Source organism: Xiphophorus couchianus, chromosome 18 (assembly GCF_001444195.1).
Source record: "Xiphophorus couchianus chromosome 18, X_couchianus-1.0, whole genome shotgun sequence".
NCBI lineage: Eukaryota > Metazoa > Chordata > Actinopteri > Cyprinodontiformes > Poeciliidae > Xiphophorus > Xiphophorus couchianus.
The window spans coordinates 18004623-18023096 of NC_040245.1; the positions used below are offsets into that span (position 1 = coordinate 18004623).

General features: G+C 37.2%; 1 protein-coding gene across 8 annotated transcripts in view; it reads left to right on the forward strand.

Moving 5' to 3' along the window:
* Nucleotides 1–1157: 1157 nt before the first annotated feature.
* Nucleotides 1158–18474, forward strand: part of gria4a (glutamate receptor, ionotropic, AMPA 4a) — a 122085-nt gene continuing 104768 nt past the window's right edge. For 7 of the 8 annotated variants that reach the window (XM_027998890.1, XM_027998896.1, XM_027998892.1 and 4 more), the window contains exons 1-2: nucleotides 1158–1659; nucleotides 4806–4964. In XM_027998890.1, coding sequence (XP_027854691.1) covers nucleotides 1563–1659; nucleotides 4806–4964 — 256 coding nt within the window. In that variant the 5' untranslated portion in view covers nucleotides 1158–1562. The remainder of the gene's footprint in view (nucleotides 1660–4805; nucleotides 4965–18474) is intronic. The other variant, XM_027998898.1, reaches the window with a different exon arrangement.

Consider the following 18474-nt stretch of genomic DNA (forward strand, 5'->3'; position numbering starts at 1 on the left):
GTAAGTTTATTTTTTCAGGCATCTTTATACCACAACTCTGGTGAGTGGGTATTTTAGAAAGTGCTTTATATCCCCTTGTAAAATTAAGCATCTATGGTTTAAATTTTCTCAGCTATTTTTTATTTTATTTTATTTTTTATCAAAATCTTTGATTCTAGGTTTGATCATTTGAGGGCAGAATGGACAGACATAAAAAATGGGCATGTTGAGGAAAAGAAAGTGTATAAAAATTAACAAAAAATCAGACGGTTAATAAAAGGAGGAGCTGCTGTTGAAATAGATGGTGCTTTATGAGCAACCATAGCCTAGTAAAATCTCCTGGCTTGGTTTTGTAAAGAGGATCTGGACTCCTGCTTCCTGAAGGCGTGGACTTGGTTGAAGTTTCACATTTTACCCAACTGCTAACATCTGTACCATCTGTGAGGCTTACCAAAATGTCATGTGCAGTAAACAGTAATCTTTCCCATTGCAAAGGAATGAATGTTATGTTAATTAACAGGTCAATTATCAGCTTGGCCAAGAACCTGAACTGAACAGCTTTGTTCACTTTCTCCACTGCCGTTGCTAAAACTACAGCCAGACTACAAATCTAAAACAGCACAGAAAAACGACATCATCATTCAACTTCTCCTTCTGTAGTTGAAATTCTAGAGGAGAAATCCAAGAGAATGGGAGAAAGCTAAGACTGTCTGTGTAGCGAGATTTGAATCAAGCGGAAATGCGCAGGGAGGCAAATGGAGCAACCCGTTAGGAACCTCCGAACGGCTGCCATGGGAGATTAAAGGATCATACATGAAAGAGTCAAAGCAACACCCCAGGTATGTTTTTGATGAGGGAATAACAAAACATGATATAAAACAAAACAAAAAAAGTCGATTTTACATAATACCCCCTTTAAAACCTCGATTTCCCCCGAGTTTGAGAACTTTAACATAATTATTAAAATAAGACAAATAATGAAGATTCGTAATGAGTTGAACCTCTTAGTAAATAGTTCGGCACTAGAAAGTGACTTCTTGCAGGTGAAATGGTGAAGCGTTCAAAGGATATGTAACTTTAAAAAAAAAAGACGCATTACAAGATCTTTTTCTCACTCTTTTTTATTGCGAAACAAACCATATCTAAGAGTAGGGTAAACCGGTAGACGACGCAGAAGAGAATAAGGACTGAGGGAGAAACAGATAATTTTACTGAGAGAGACAGAAAGAGGGAGAAGAGGAGGGCGTGTGGGTGAGAAAGAGGCGGTGGGGCGCGCATGTCCAGTTCTTCAATGCAGCCTGTTCTCCCAGCTCGCCAATCATTCCGACTAGTTTCCCCACTCTTCTTCTCCCCCCGCGTCTTTACATGTGCGCCGGATTCACAGCTCTCCTGAGCGGACACTGCAGGGGAAGAAAAGGGACGAATTCAACATGGAATATAAATCCTAACTGGGGGAAATAAAATAAAGCGAGGATAAAAAGAACCCTTCTCATCCTTTGACGCGTTTTTATCTCTTGTACATCTTTCCCTCTTTCTAAATGTCTTTGAACAGTTTCTGAAGGTATTCGAGGAAAGGAACAAACATGAGGATTATTCTTTTTTCTTGGCAATTTCTTGGGGTGTATTCCGCCCTTTATTGGGGACTGGCGACAGGGGCTTTCCCCAGCTCAGTGCAGATAGGTGAGTTGGAGGTTTACTGATTTTTACGCACGGCACAGGCACTAGTCTTGACACACTACGCTGAATATTTATGGTTGTTTAGCGGCCAGGAGTCACCATGCATGGTAAAACGACTGCGCTGTAAAACACAATAAATTACTCAACAAAGACGGATCGGAAGAACACAAAATTATAGAAACCTGCCTCCCACCCCCATTTCATTCCTTATAAATTTCAATTTGTATCCCCTGTTGTGTCTCAGGCGGTTTATAAATGAACACAAACTCTTTCACTATATTTTAAAAGCTCTTCTTGCCTCATGAATGTTTCAGGGAGGTTTGTTCCTTTTCCACTCTTGTTCGCTGTTTAGATACTGCAGCATTCCCCCTCTGTGTCGCTTTCTGCCTTTCTCCATCCCCTCCCCCGTGTTAGTACGGGATAAACCTCCCTAACAAATCAGAAGTAAAAGTTCACTGTGGCTGGAGCATCAGTTTACTCAGTAACTGGGGACCGCACATGTATGGAATTTAATTTTTCTGTGCCTCACACACCCCTCACACACTGCATTGTGTGTGAGGGGTCGGTAGGGTGTAGAGGGGGTAAGCTGGGAGGTCCTATAATGAGATTCAGCTCCTTGACTCTGTCTCCTTGCTGCTGCCAATAAACTTAATGCGCTAAATATTCACTGGTTGCTCAGTGCTCTGATTTTCAGGCATGTGTGCGCTTCCACTTATTCTGCACATTGTCATGTAAAAATGCAAAATTTGTGAAGTCATCTATTTTTTCTTTGCATTCCAGAGTTTAAAGAAAAACCTTATGTGACTGAAAGTAAAATGCCAGCAGCAATTGTGCAGAGCAACGCACATGCAGTATGCTCTCTCCTCCCCTTCTGTGTACAGTCCTCAGTAAACGCACAATTTACCTGTAGATACAGGATGTTCCACCGGTGCTTTGGTCCACTTGAGGAGTAGCATGCATGTTCCATGTAAACTACAACATAATTTAAAAGAGGTAACGTTTATTATTGTTTTTTTCCACGTGGATGTCTGCATTAGCATGAGGGCAATACCTGCAGTAATAGATCAAGAGAATATTTGTTTTTGTTTTGGCTTAAGATAACAAAATTGAACTTAAACCTAACCTGATCTAAATCCAACCTACACAAATATGAAGTACTATTCCTAAGTAAGAGTATATGTACAGTACATGTTCAGAACTGCCATGGCTTCAGCTTTAGTTTCACTTCTGTTGCTTCTACAAATATTTATTTTGGGGTTCGTATTCTATAAAGTGAAGAGATCTTGCTTACTACATCCCTGTCTGTTCCACTGCTGAAAATATTAACAACAACTTTTAATATGACAGAAGTGTCAACCAGAGATTGCGATCCTTAGAGGAAAAAAAGCTTCAGTTAACAGACTGTGCCCTCATAGTCCTGTCGCTACCAATTTGCTCCCATCCTTCACATTTCTTTTGAAACATGAAGGAGTAAAGGGTAAACTGCAAGGAAAATAATTCTTGTAGGATTATTTTCCTACAAGGCTGCAAGTGGCACATTGCTTAGTTGCACTGTTGCTTTGCACCAAGTAGGTCCTGAGGTCTCCTCATGTATGAATGGATTCTCTTTGATTATTCTATGTTCCTTCCTTAGTTTGAAAAGATGCATGTTAAGTTAACCAGCCATTCCAATTTTCTTCTATGTGTAACTGTGCTCCTCCATGGTTGTCTGTCCTGTGTCTAAGCGTTGCACTTGATGGACTGACAATCTGTTCAGAATTTGCCCCCACACTACTGCCACCCTGTAAGGATTAAGATTTTATAAAATAGAGGAAGCACAGAACGTATGAGAGCTTAGTTATTTAATTCCCCACAAAATAATAGAATTTGTGAAATTAGACAAACTATCCTTAAAGATTTCATTAAAATAATTTTATGTTGGACGTTGGATGGTCATTGCGCAGATTAAGGCTACAGTGTGTAGTTTCACACTACATAAATTCTTTAAATGTAACTACTTCTCTGCAGAACATCTAGTTCAGAAACATAAATGAAAGATTCATTTGCTAAAACATCAATCAAGCTGGAAAACCTATGAGATCTAGAATGTGAATTTCTAAGGTGAAAAGTGAAAACTAAAAGCTGTTAGAGAAAAATCTTTAGCTTCACTAAAGAAGCTGCAATACATATTATAACAAAATATCACACAAAAATTAATACTTGAATCACATAGTCTTTGAGTGTTAAATCATATCTTCAAAGAACCCCCCTCCCTCCCGCCCACTGAAACTATCTCTCTATATTGTAGTCTGTGTAAATCATGGACATTCAAAAACAGCACTCATCCCCTGAAAGGCTTGTCACAGTCCATGTTTATTCACCTACGTTGCCTATTTTTAAATGTTATTTCACCTTATTTTCTCTCCTAATGGAATACTAAACATGCTTGAACATACCTAAAGTATGTAAGTGATTGTAGCTGTTAGCTGTGTCAGATTACTGTTATTAATATCTTATCAGGCAGAGGTAATAGAAGCTGGTCAGAACATGTTATTTGAGAGTGCCCTTAAAGGATTACATGACCCCTCGTTTTTACTAAAGATGATCTCCACCACACTATTTTCTTCTTTTCTTATCATTTTTTTTGTCAACTGATAGTGTGTTTTCATAGTGTTTTCTCATCCTTCTTGTTAAAATGTTAACTGGAAAGATAGTGTTAGAATGCCCAAGACGCTTCTCTCCTTCTTTTAACTAATATCCTGTGATCTGGTTATCCTGTCTGACTCATTAGAGTTTCCTCTCAGCTTTTCGAAAATCTCTTTTCTTCCTCTATTCCTCTCTGTGTCTCTCCACCAGATTTCATTAATGAATCGAGCAGTTTCAACATCTGCAAGCACATTTGTATTCATGCCTGTGTGTTAAGACAGAACTTGAGAATGTGCAGAAAGACAAATCACCTTTTATAACAAAGCTAATGAAGATATTGGCTTTCTTGTCTCTTTCCCCTCCTCTGTTTTTCTCTGCCTTTCCCATCCATCTTTACTTTCCCCCCTTCTCCTTGCCTCTTCCTGTCTCACCATGCTCCCACCTGCCCTTTCTCTGCCCCACAATAACTCACTTCCTCTCCGCTCCATCTTGTCCCTCCTCTTGCCTGATCTCACTCTGTCTAGGTGGACTGTTCATTAGGAATACAGATCAGGAATACACAGCATTCCGACTAGCTATCTTCCTTCACAACACCAGCCCTAACGCTACGGAAGCTCCCTTTAACCTGGTCCCACACGTTGACAATATAGAGACAGCCAACAGCTTTGCAGTGACCAATGCATGTAAGTATGTAAATATATGTACAGTACTTTGCAAAAATATTGAAAAGCAGTCTCAAGATGCAGCTGGAACTATTTGCCAAAAAGAACTGACAAAAAAAATAGTCTCTACATATGTAATCCTGGTACAGACACCTTCCTAAAGACTTTCAGCAAACTTTCAGCACAGGGTGTTGATTCAGCCAGGCTGAGTACAAGTTCGCATCACACTTTTCAGATTTCAATAACAGCTTGTTTTTTTGTTTTTTTTGTCCTTCCACCACATAATTATATTCTACTGTCATTAATCTCAGAAAATCGCTAAAAAAAGATTGAAGATGGTGGGTATAATTTCACAAAATGTGAAAATGTTCAAGGAGCTTGAATACTTTTGCAAGGTACTGTCAATGAGTGGCTTAAGCAAATGTTTGTTTCTTCTGTACAGCATTTATGTTGAATGGCCTCAAGATTCTGTTATTGTGGCGGGTTTAATCGGGAAGTTATTATTTATTAAGGTTTCAAGCTGCAATTTTGTTATCCTGTAAAGCAACACTAAAACATTTTAGTAGAATTTGTTTAAAGCTGCCTTTTATGCAACAGCTGCTGTTGTTTAGAAATCTTGAAGTTAAACTTCACAGAGAGCAATTTGAAAATCAGTGTGGCATTCCCAGGTAATACTCAGTAGTTCATTTTCCAGTTGTTTACGTCTACAAAGGTCCCTCGTCTCCCTTCGCAAAATGACTGTCGTCATCTTTCACAACTGCTCTGAGTTATTACAGCCATAACTAATTTGAAATAAAAAAAATCACTGACTGTTCGGAATATCTCCTTTGTTTTTGTAACAAAGAAAATCACTTGGCAGTCGTGTCTTCTCTGATCTGTTGAAGGATGACAGCTAATCTTTCACTATCCCTGTCTGTACTTTGACAGTTAAGATCTAATTCTTTACGCTTCACCTCAACCTGCAAGCTTTCAAGATTTATTCGGTGATGCTTGTGCTGACAAAGAAGCATTAACAATGCCACATAGGCAGCCTGTTGCTGACAGTTCAGAGGTGCTCAGAAGGTATCTGTCTATTTTGAAAAAATGTCATCATGAGGACAATCAAATATGAAGAGTTTCATGGTGTTTAAAAATGCTACTTGAAAAAGTCTGGGGCTTTCTTGGGTCTGCTTTGTTTGGGTAAGTGTAGGCCTATGGCGTATTTTACTTGTAAAATTAGTCTACGCTTTTGCTCGTTTGTTGGGTGTTTGTTCACAGTCGGACATATACTTGCAATCTGATGGCAAAACATGCAAGTCAAACAAGTTCTCTGCTGATCCAACGTCAAAATGTTATAAATAACTTTTCAAATATTTATAAGTGTTAAACTTGGTATTAAGATAGCATTTTTGTAGCAGCGGTTAAAAGAAAAATAATTAATATATTGAGCTATTTCACTATTACTCTTCTCTGTTCCAGCCTCTGTGTTACATTTCCAGATCACTTAGTTAAGCTGAGCACAGACATATTGGTTTTTCAGAAGTAGCTTAGCCATTGCCTTATTGGTTCTATTCCACTCAAAAAAAATCTTGTTTACAGCACAGTCTGGACTTTCTCCCCTTGACTTGGATTGTCTCAAGTATATTTTCTACTTACGCTGTTGTAAAATTGTATTTTGTCTGTAGTTTTAGCAATGGCAACGGAGGAAGTCAATGAAGCTGTTCAGCTTCCAAATATTGAATTAACATCGTCAGACGCCTCACTCGACTTGGCGCTTCTATCTTTGCAGTGGAGGATGATTGTTTACAGCACTGCCAATTTCCAGTAAGCTTCTTACCGTCAAACTGGTCCTTTGCATACGTCAAAGGCAAACGTTAGTAATTGGGTAAAATTTAAAACCTTAATACAGTCCACGCCTCCATGAAGCAATCATTTCACAACAGCCGAGAGCCCAGACTCTCTGGATGAAGCAAATAGCGTAGGACAAGAGATTGCTTTTTACCGGACTACTTCAGAAGACTGCTTACACTAAAACACTGAGTGCACTAAGGATGTTGTACTCAACAATTTCTTGAAAAACATTGTTAAAGGTGATCATTTTTAATGACGCCTAGAAAAAAGTCTGTCAACTTGTAGCTGCGATATTGCTAAAATAACATAGTAAATTAAAATAAAATGCAAAAAGTAACCACAAAATAAGTTTTTAAAAAGCCACAGTAATCAATTACAACTAACTTAAGTTCAAAATATGTGGCAAATAATTGACCTGAGTCAGAGCTTAGCTCACAAGTCAAGGTTACAAATGAATTTAACCTGGTGGCTAGTTTTTTTCAAGTGTTTGGTCAGTAAAGCTGCTTCCACACATTATGCATAAGTGTGTGTTTCATTTGAAGAATATGAAATGTACTGTTTGATACCGTCTTTTGATAGAGTAAGTGCCTCTCTTTTGGTTATTTTATCATACTTAATGGTCATTTGACCATCTCAGCCTGAAAGATCAGTGTCTGTATATTGTGTATTAATGCTGCCAAGAGGTCATCAGGTGAAAGCCTGTGTCTATGCAAGCAAATCTTCAACAGTTCAGACACTGAGATGTGGAGCATCCGTATTTTGCAACATGAGATTAAGTGCTATCATTTTTGGGTCATTGCTGCAATGTTTGATTTATATTTGCATTCATTCTGGAGTCATCCTGAAAGAAAAAAGGCATCGGTTATGCTTTTTTTATTATGGGGGGGGAACATGACAGCCTCTCTGCCGACAGATTGGAACGACGCACAAGATCTTTATATGCCACTGAAAGGCAGAATGACAATTAGGTGACAGAGATATATATTTTTAAAGATGTATATGACTGTCAATTTATCACCAAATCACTACAGTTTGAATAATTAATAAAATACAAGGCCTCAAACTTCTGTTTAACACAGATTAAAACCTTCTGAGTTTACCACTGAGAAGACTTTAAAGGTTGCATACATTTGTTTTTTCTTTTAAATGTAGAAAAAAGTAAATAAAAATATATTTGGCTAACCTGGTTTGTATGCCTGCATAAAATGTGAATCAGGCTAGTTTATAATTCCAGTTACACTCCTGCTGCCATGGATGGTTGGACAAGAGGATAGAAAATACATTTTACTGAGAGATTTAGAAATCAAAATTGTATTTACAGATTTTTATGCGAGCATTTGGCCAAAATCTCTTTTAAAATTACATTAGGCATTTTGGAACATACTTTTATACCTCAACTAGAAAGATTTACAAAAAGGAAAATATATTTTTATGTTTTTTTTAACAATAAATCTGCTTTTTACACCAAAGAGTCATACCTAACACACTAAAACAGACAGATATGCTGGGTCTTCCTCAAATCATCATTCACTTCAAAGTGAGTTTTACAAAATCTTTTTTCAGTGCTGAAAAATTTTGTTCTTGTTTGAGCACTCAAATATACGATAAGATAGATTAAACTGATTGACGCAGTCCAGACTTCATAAAAACAGTGAAGTAGTCCTTCAATTTAGAGCTGAATCGTAAGTTTCAAATTAGATCCCAATTTCACTATTATTGTTCATCGGCAGTTCTCTCAAGATTCTCTTAAAGTGCTTACACTGTGCATCACAAAGGGGAAACCCCATTCGTCTTTGAGTCGACATGCAAATGAGAAAAAGGAAACTTGTTCGAGGGAGAACTGATAGATTACGTTTTTGAGAATGTTTGTGAATCTCCAGAGACTGTGATGCCCTGGGTAGTAAAACATTTGCCTATTTCAAAAACTGTCTCAGAATTTTTACATTTAAAAATGTGTTTTAATTTTTGTAGGTTGATAAGTCAGAAGACTAACAATGGTTTACGCCTCTTTACTGCAAGTGACTAATGTATGATTCATATTTTGCCTGAATGCGTTTGCATGGTTTTGCTGTTATAGAAGTTAATACAGCTTAATAGTTCCCTGTTCACCAATCAAGTACCAAATTTAAAGTGATAGGACAGCAGTTTAGTGTCTAAACATGCTTGTTTGATGTATTTGCACACTGATAAGCCATATAATTAAAAATTTCAAGTATTGGCCTGCTTTAGATAACTTAGAAGAAAAGCAAATTGAAAAGTCTAAAATGTGATAGATGCTGAAAAATCAACATTTTTTTCACATCGGTCGGATTTCACATGCCTTTTATTAAAACCATCCAGTGGGTAATTCATCTTATTTTAGGAGATTGTTTTATTATGTTTGCTGTTATCTTATTACAGTTCAACAACTAAACCAATGAGGTAGTTACTCAAGTAGTTCAAATATAACCAATACAGTATTACACAGGCATGTTTCTCTTTATAATACCCTTGTTTTACAATAAAGTATTACTCCTTCTTTGTCTAAAAGCTTTAAAGCATAATCTACGATACACTAGGATATTTGTCACTCCTGGAGAGAAGATTGTTCTCCCATCATATGCAAGTCACATTTACAATCATAAATCAGGACGGTGTAATTCAATTTCCAAGTTTGTTTGTCTTGAACCGCCTACACCATAGACTTAGATGAATGAATCGATTACTTAAAACACCCTACACTGATTAAAAAAAATAATAACCATCTAACACCTTTCACCCACAAACATAATCATATTCTGCATCTGTGTGCATAAGCTGAATGATTGGGAAGCAACTGGATAAATAAACATCAGGTGGGTTTCTCATATTGCACAAGGAAGTGCATAAATTTATTAGTAATGAGTAAAGTGGTGCGCTCATGGGAAAGGTGCACTCATTTCTGAGTGCATAAAACAATCCAGCATGAGTTTACAGTCTGTGTGCATGCACTGAAGCCTGACTGACTGAGATATGTTACAGCAGACACCAGAGACCCTTTTCTCCCTCTTTGTAGCCTAACTCCTGTTTCTGCTACTTTCAGTTTAATCCCAATGACCTACTTGTAGTTCTGTTAAAACTGCTTACTTTCACACAGGCAAATGCAATATAGTTGAAACAATTACATATTAAATTTAGAATTGACTCATTTGACATGATAATAGAGAAGAACAATACATCTTAATAGCCCCCAGTTCACCTATCAAGTGAACAGTAAATATTTCACTGTAAACTTTAGAGTTAGTGATCACTTGACATCCTCTTAAGAATGTTGACAAATACAGAACTCACTTCAAATATTTTGATTTTGTGTGGAATAAACAGTTTTAGATATAGACAGTTGAAAATAAAGTCAGAAAACCATTTCAATGATTAACCTATGCTAATAAATGGGAATGACCTCATTAGGATTTTCTGTCATAGGATGCTTTCACACCAGCCCTCCTTAGTCTGCTGTAATCAAACTCTAGTACATATGTCTAGAAGGTCCAGTGCGTTTGGGGAGGTGTGAATGTGCAATCAAACTCCACTGCTGACCAAAAAAGCAAACTATGGTCCCTCTAAAAGCCTCGGCGTCGGTTCAGTTGAAGTGGCGCGGTTTGAATGCATATGGAATCAAGTGGACCACAGATTGCTCCAAAAGCAGGAAGCGAACTGTAGCACAGGGCATTCTGGTCAGCATGTTACTCTCTGCTCTGTGGGTTAGCGGAGATGTTGTGTCGGTTGCCAAGTTTTCAGTACTAATAGTACTGAAAACATTTAGGGATGGATAAGAAGAGCTGTTCAAAAACATGGACGGCAAATCCAGACCATAGATGCTATTTGTGAACACGCACCTTCACCAGATGAAGAATCGTTCTGGAAACACTCAAGAATTCCTGAGCGAAGTATTTTAAAATGGTCAGTGTGAGTTTAATTAGTATTGGGATTTGGATTTAGTCAGAGACTCTATGATACTAATCATGACAAGAATGTCTTGTTTAGGGCAATCCTTGGAAATGGATTTGGATGTCCCTACTATTGACAGATTAAATCTATTAAGATGGCCTATTTTGTTCATAAAAGAAAAAAGACCTACCTGAAGCAGTATAATCCTGAAACAAAGTGACTCTCAGTATTAAGTGTTGTTTTTTAAATTTTCTGTACTGCTCGATACATTTTACAATTTGTTTTCTCAACATATTAATCAGGGAACCTATAATTCATGCAAAGCTGAACATTTTAGATGCCCATGCAAAAACTTTCTACAGTTCATAGATATGTATCATCTAGACATATTTGACCTTCTGAGATACAAACAAGGTGCTGTGGTACTATGCAAAAAACCATAAAAATAAAAATATGCAAGGAGTTGATGCTGTGTTTCCATGCATGAATGTGTGCTTCATCAATAAACTTAAAGGAGGACAAAAATTGTCATCAGATCATCATCAAGACCAAAGTGTTGGTATAGCTATACAAGTACGCACACTGTTAAAGTATTGTTTGAAGAGTTGAGCTTTATTGTGTGAACCATCATTCCAGCCTGTCTGCAGGCTATACACTACATTTCTCTCCTCTCCATCTATATGTCTCTCACATTCTTTCCCTCCATGTCGAATCTCTGCCTCGTTCTTGTTTTCCTTTGCACGTTTAGTAATGGAAGACAAAAACGCTCTGGCACAGTTCTCTAAGTGAATCCTTCACTTACGCTCCGGGTCCTGAGCAGTTCTTTGAATCAGCATTCCGAATTCTGCCTCTGACCTTGGCTTTCTCTTTTTCATTCTAGTATTAATAAAGCGTGAATGTATCATAAAATTCCCAGTCTCAATCATTGTTCTTTTCCCACACAAGGATACATCTAGTTTTCTTGTTCCAGGGTCACGTATTCATGTATCTGCTGCTTTTGTCAATTCTTCTTTGCTGTTTCTGAACATCTGTCTTGTTTAATACATGGACACATGAATCGCTGTGAGTTTTTGTATGGAGCACATAATGCAGCTCTGAGTGTATCCTTCTGAGTTGCTTCAGTCAAACAAGCATAGTATCCTATGGAGCAGAGTGCTGCATGTTGTCAAAATTTGGTGAGATCTCACCATATTCCTATCATAATTAGAAGCATCAGCAGACCAGTTAGTGTAATGAAGAATGGCCAATAGGCAATAAGTTCACAGAATCACAATAGAGGAAGTTCAAATGGGGCACAATAGGGCAGCAAATTAAGTTTCCAAAGGGTTGTGTTTCATGACTGTCAGGGCTCCATAGCATTCTGGCCTTATAGGAAAGTCGTGGTTTTCCTGAGTTGAAAGCCAAGCTGTCCTAAGAGGAAAGAAATTCACATTTAATTGTGCTCTTTTTAATCAATATTGCCTTGTCTTTATAATAAATAATCAGTAAGTTTGCAATGATCACTCTTTTTGGAGTAATCATGAAAAAGTTAGACAAGGTAATCATTTTAGCAGTCATTTGGCCGTCATTGACCATTGACTTTAGGTGATAGCTACCAAAGACAGTGATTATCACAGCATGTAATGCAGCATTATGTAATAACGCTGCAGTATGTAATAAAATCCGGCATCAAAATCAATACCACATTTTGTAATAATCAACACAAAAGATAAGATCCTTGAACACATTTTGTAATAGTGCAATGGCTCTTCCATAAAATCTAAATAAATTCTGGTCACTTTTACATATTTTTGGTCAAAATAAAACAACACACCACAGTGTCCCTCTTTAATAAAATCTTGATTCTGTTTAAGCACAATAGCTAACAAAGATTTTGCCTTGTAAATTATATTTATCTCTGAACATTTAAAGCTGCAGTTTCTCTGGGCTGCTGTGTTCAATCTTCCATCCACAAACAACAACAAAGAAAATGGGATCAGAAAAAAATCCCTGGGTCTAACCTCATAGTTTTAAAAGTTGGATCTTCAGTATTCTTTTAAAATCCTTATGTATAAATCAAGGTTGAAATCAGCATAGTCAAATTTAAACCAAGATGCATTTGTCTAAATTGCTCGTGAAGGTTCTTAGAGCTCGTCTGTCTCTGCTGCTTGTGCTCACAGCAAGGCTTGAGATCATGTCCTCAGATGAAATTTGTGCCTCTTTCTCCATTAAATAACCAATGATTGCCTCCATAAATGAAAAATTAGAAAAATCTTTTATTCACTAAAGATCCGACTTAAGTGACATCCGAATGACCCAAGTTCTCTCAGCATTCCACACTTAAAAAACAGCTTTGTTCAGTCCAAAAATTCTCAGAAAAGTGAACTCCACTTATGAACACGTTCACGCAAACTCGTTCATCCAACTAGCATATTTAGCAAAAAATAAATAAAATAAAATTGCCATTTTCTAAGAAATTGGTGGTTTTAGTTTTCCCCCCCCTCCACCTCTGTTGTAGTGACTAGCTCCTACTTTTCTCGTGACACGTCACATAATGTAGACACACACTTCGGAAGAGTGCATTAATGTATACTACTCGCTCTACATACGCTAGCCTGGAGCTTTGATTAAATAGATTTCTTGTGCAGCTGGTATCACAGCCACATGTATCAACACCCACATAGACACAAACAAATCCTTAAATATGTTTTTTACATAATCACCCTTTTCCGTTGCCTGTCTTTATATTTTATACTATCTTTTGACTAGTATAAACATTGATTTGCCAACTTGTCTATATATATGTAATGTCTTCTCAGACATACATTTGTGCCATTGCTTTGCTTGCTTCTTTGATTAAAGGCCCCAGTAATCTTGTAGATATGTGACACTTAATATTAGTACATTGCAATCATCCATCTTCTGTGACTTTCTAGATACCAATGTGTTTAAATGACACTATTAGGAGGACGAGGGGGATCTATGAAACTGTGGCAAAGATGATTGCTGGATCAGATCTTTGAAGACCTTTCTGGCATCAAAACGCAGAATTATTTTAAATTAGAGGTAGCTTATTTCAGATGTTATTTTATAAGTCTGCAGATTTTGATTCAACACATAGTTTACATCTTTTGTGTTTATTTTTCAGTTGCTCATGTTGCTACTGACTAATAAGTTTATTACAGTCACAGATGGATTTTTCTATGAATAAAATAAATGTATCGCTATGCGCTTTGTCTGAATAAATCGTTATATGAGGTCAAGGACAAAAGATTGTTTTTAATCTGGTTTTTTAGGTTATTTCACCCTCACCAGCCAGAACATTTGTATGGAAAAAAAAAATAATTAATTGTGTTAAAATCTATGCAATTAATTAATCAAAATTAACGTGTTAAAGTGCCCGACCTAATCAAAACAAAACAAGTGTACATGCTTTTGCAGCAAAAACTTGTCAATAATGTGCTGCAAAATGTTGCAACAGGCTATTCATAAGGATTTAAATCTTTGCAGCAAACGCCAAAGTAATAGAATGGTGCACAGAGAGGATAATGGATCAGTATTTAGTGAGTCACACTAAAACTCATATTAATGAAATTATTTCTTGTGGGTGTGCAGTTCCTCCAGGCAAGATGAGACAGAGTGAGACATTTCTTTTTTGCAGATTTTACAACCTGAGCCTGAGGCTGAGTTTTATCCTCCCACAACATACAGCGATGCACAGCCAAATGATATAAACGTAACAATGAGAAAAAACCTTTTAACATGTTAGCTGTGTTCAGACAGATGACATCAATCACCCGCAGGTCAGCACCATATTCTCTTGTATTTTTTGTTCCAGCTCCCACAGTAATGAAGAATGAATAATATTATCAGGCCATGCAGTGTCTCAGTGAATAGCAGCCTCCTTTCAGGTAATCGGACTTTGCTAGCTTGAACAGATGTATCTTTTTATCAAACTCTGACCTGCTCTTGCAAACTCATATGCACTCACACAGTCTGTGTTTCAACTGCCTTTGTCCATCTGGTGTGATTCATTAAGAGCTCTTTTATTTCCTCTAGTTGGCATGATAGCTGTTCAGTAAACAGAAAAAAAACCCTCTTTCCACTGTGTTTGTTTTTTTGTTGTTTTTTTTCTGGCATTTGGAAGATGAAAAGAAATGACAGTGGATTTTAAATGTTCCATGTCGCCTTAGCAAAACACAGGAATGTTTACAGTGCACAGAGCCATGTTTGTTGTAATTGTCTGTGACATCTGTTTTGTTGTTCTTCGCCATCATGCCTGAGCTTCAGTTGTTTTCATGTTCTGATCAAAGAATTCCCACTTACAGGTTGTCCTCTCTTTTTTCTTTTGTTCAACTCATGCATGTTTTTCTTGGGATTTTGAGCACACTGCTGATTATTGCACATAATCATTAGCTCAGCGATTTCATGCGCTGCTTTGTTTCTCAGTTTCTTATGACCAGTTTTTTTTACTTGTGTTTGCCATTTTAAAATATTTTGCTTTCATGTCACTTAAATGCCCCTCTCTTATTCTTTTTTTTGGTTTTCTGATCTGTTTGCACTCGTCTATATTTACTTGAAGGTAAAGTCCAAGTACAGTGTATTGCAAAGTTATTTATATCCTTTGAACTTTTCATGTTTTGTCATGTTTCAAATACAGACTCTAAAATCTAATTATTTTAGTGAATATGCTTAAATGTTGATGTTCACAGTTGTCCTTAATCCAATAGTCTGATGTTTTCTTCAAGAAATGGTCATAAATCTCATGATGTGCAAATCTGTTCGAAACGCAGCAAAATATCGACTCAGGTGGGCTGAAAATATAAAATGAAAATATTCAGATTGCTCTTCTTGAAAATTAAAGACAATATTTTTTTCCCTCTATCACATGTGCTAAGTACTGTCACATAAAATCTCAAAATACACACGTTTGTGGTTGTAACACTGCAGAATGTGGAAAAGTTAAATGGGCATAAATACATATGGAGACAGGAAAATACTTTCTGTGTTTATCTGATCATAAATTTTAATCCCCTGGTTTTGCCAGAGGAAAACCTATTCAAACATTTTGTCTTAATCACAAGGCTCTCTGTGCAATTTGAACATGTTTCACACACACTTCCACATCAAGCAGTCAATGAATCCCTAAAAGACGTGAGTGTGTGAGTGTGTTTGTTTCCACGGATTTATGATGTAGATGAAAGAAAGGGCATTAGTTAATATTGATGAGCGTTGCCACTCAACCCTTCTCACTGGAGCTCACTTAGAGATGAGAGAAATGACCTTTATGCTCACACACCCAAACACTGGCACAGAAAAAGCTTACACAAACCCTTACATGGGTTGTTTTCTCATTAAGGGTAAACTATTTGCACCTTAACAAAAAAAAAGAAACTAGAAGTGTGTGTACATATGTTTGAAGATATGTACAAACAATTACCTGTTAATTTGTATAGGTTGAAATTGTCTTTGTTCTTCTACCAGACAGCGATAGAGATTCTCTAAAACTATCTTTTAAGGCCGGAATCTGATTTGCACCAATTCATTCTTAATTGCCCATTGGTATGCAGGACAGGTTATAGATTCCTAGGTAACCAGCCGGTAATTCATCGCACTTGCAAATAAGAAGAGACAGGAAAGGAGGCTAAAAAGCTATTAGAGCGATCGGAGTGGGAACAGGGCTCAAATGAGAGGGAAAAAGGCTCTCGTGGAAATGGAGGAAAATAATTAATTATACACTCTTTGGTGCTTATTAAGGAGGTAGATGCACATAAAGATGCAGGGAGTAGGCATTCCTCAACACTTGGTTTTGGACACACACACGCAGCAATGCAGTCAAGTCATCCAGGCTTTGTGAGAGGTAGTGAGACAGCTACCTCTCTCTACCCGTCGTGTTTAGATGTTTTCTGATTTGTTTGTGTAATAGCCTAAGAGGTCAGTTTTCTCTGACAGCACTGGTGATTATTTGAGCGGGGGTACATGTGTGAAAAGGAAGAATATGTGTGTAATTTTTTAAACTTGTCCCATCGCAGTTTGCCCACTCACATTCTGGCTCTTCTTTTAGAGGGATTTAACTGCATCCAAAAACATGCATACTCTATCTAGCCCTTCAGACAGTCACAAGAATAAATGGTTGTATGTTTGCTTCTATTTCTACCACTCTGAATCTACCTTTTTCTTTTAACAAGTGTAGAAATGTAAAGGTATAGATTTAACTGTCATAATTAGATAAATCTTTATGTCTGGACAGACAGGCTGAGTGCGACTCCATGGGTCCGTGTGGCAGGCTGGCATAATTTTAGCTCAGGCGTTTGACTCAGACCCACATCACAGATCTTGTCACAGAAAGTGTCATTTTTTTTGTCTCATAATGAAAAAAATATTTAGAATGAGAAAAACCCTAATGGTAATTTGACGTGCAAGCTTGATGATCTAATATTCATCTCATTCACTTTCACATTCTGACAAAAGAAAAGTTAATGACAAGTACAAATTTATTACCATAAAAACTGGGATAACATTAAAAGAACATACACAGATCAATAAAAAAATAAATAAACAAGAAACTTAATATGGTAATATCTTATCTGACGAGGTAAAAAGACGTTATTTACAGGATTATACTGTATCATAGCCCACATTACTCTATGCCTTGTGGGTGTGTATATAGCATATGAAGTAGAGATGGTGACCCAAGTTTCCGACTCAAGCTCGAGTTCCACTTAAGTCGTCTGGTTGGGGTGATGGTGGCTCAGGGGGTAGGAGTTCATCCTGTAAGCTGTGGGTTGCCAGTTCGAATCTCCACTTCGACTGTCTTAATCGTTGTGTCCTTGGGCAAGAGCCTCACCTATTTCTACAAAGTAGCTAGAGCTTAACACCATCAGTGTCAGGGCGTGTGCATGAAGGGGTAAATGACTCAATGTATTGTAAAGTGCTCTGGGGTCCTCTGGACATGGTAAACTGCTATCTATGAGCAGGTCATTTACCAGAACCAAAGACTTGAGACTTGACTGAGACTTGTAATGACTGGACCTTGTGATCTATGACTCAAGTTGTATTACTACTCTTCATCTAAGCAGTGAAAGCAAGCAAGGGTGTGAGCTACAAACCGCAGGTCTGAAAGGCTGCTCATATTTTACTGGGAAATGACGTGCTTGATTACTAGACAATGGAGTTTGTGAAAAATGAGGTAACAACAATATGTTCACTTTAGCTGTTGCTTCATAATTAGGACTACTCAGCTGTCTCCAATTTAATGTATTGGATGACTTTGGGTTGCATCAGAACAAAATAAAAATAATTTTCCTCTGCCATTCTCTCCCTGTTAAACGGGGTTATTATGTATTTTCCAGGCACAAAATGCCATTTTATAGCACAATCAATTAGCTATTACCCTCAGTTGTTATAAAAATGCTTAAAAGAAATTTGACTTTGTAGTTGAATGCCTTGAAATTTGGCCTCTCTCTCTTTAAGAAGGTCCTTCTCTTTCTGATGCTCCTTCAGCATGTCATCACAACAATGATGCCGTCTCAACGATGTCTTTAACAATCATTCTTAGGAGTGTTGGACTGAGAAGTAGTTTGTGTGATTAGCTCAGCAGACTTGCAGTTCCACCAGGAAACTGCAATCAAAATGAGTAGAATTTGTTTGGTATCCAGCACACGATGAGTGGAAAGTGATGATGAGCTGGAAATTCCTGCTAAACAGACTTTAAAATCTAAAAACATTATTTATCAAATGCCATTACTTAAAGATGCATGTGAAGCTATAGAAAATATAAATATTTAAGAAATCTGGCTCTGGAAAACTGACAAAA